General features: G+C 56.9%; 1 protein-coding gene across 1 annotated transcript in view; it reads right to left on the bottom strand.

Annotated features, from left to right (window-relative positions):
* Nucleotides 1-297: 297 nt before the first annotated feature.
* Nucleotides 298-591, bottom strand: part of GNA11 (G protein subunit alpha 11) — a 20,827-nt gene continuing 20,533 nt past the window's right edge. The window contains exon 7 of the mRNA XM_007460326.1: nt 298-488. Coding sequence (XP_007460388.1) covers nt 298-488 — 191 coding nt within the window. The remainder of the gene's footprint in view (nt 489-591) is intronic.

The following is a 591-nucleotide window of genomic DNA, read 5'->3' as shown; positions in this document are numbered from 1 at the left end:
GTCTCGCACCGCTGGGGCCAGGTCCCCTCTCTGCCCATCTTCTGTGGGTTCTCTTTTTTTTTCTTTTTCCTTTTTTGTTTTTTTTTTTTTTTTAGAAAAAAGCAAGCCACGAGTCAAGGCCAGAAAAAGGCGGCCTCTGCCACTGACAAAGATGAGAAGGTGCACGAGGTGTGTAGGAAGAAAGACGTACATCCCCTGATAACTGTGAAATAAAAACCATTTGTTTAAAAATATGAAAAAACCCCGACTCCTGGGGCAGACTGGCGACCAGCAGGCGGCTGGCGGGAGTCCGTGTGGTCACACCAGGTTGTACTCCTTCAGGTTGAGCTGCAGGATGGTGTCCTTGACAGCGGCGAAGACGAAGCGGATGTTCTCCGTGTCGGTGGCGCACGTGAAGTGGGAATAGATGATCTTGTCGCTGTCGGGGTTCAGGTCCACAAACATCTTCAGGATGAACTCCCGGGCGGCCTGCGCGTCCCGCTGCGGGCCTGGCGGAGGCGGGGGAGGGGCGGGATGAGCTGAGGGAGCCGCGCAGCCCCCCTGCCCAGCAGCCCCTCACGCAGGCCCACCTGCCAGGCAGACCCACCTCCC

The sequence above is a fragment of the Lipotes vexillifer genome, unplaced genomic scaffold (assembly GCF_000442215.2).
Source record: "Lipotes vexillifer unplaced genomic scaffold, Lipotes_vexillifer_v1.1 scaffold225, whole genome shotgun sequence".
NCBI classification, from domain to species: domain Eukaryota; kingdom Metazoa; phylum Chordata; class Mammalia; order Artiodactyla; family Lipotidae; genus Lipotes; species Lipotes vexillifer.
This window is presented reverse-complemented; position numbering and strand designations above follow the sequence as displayed.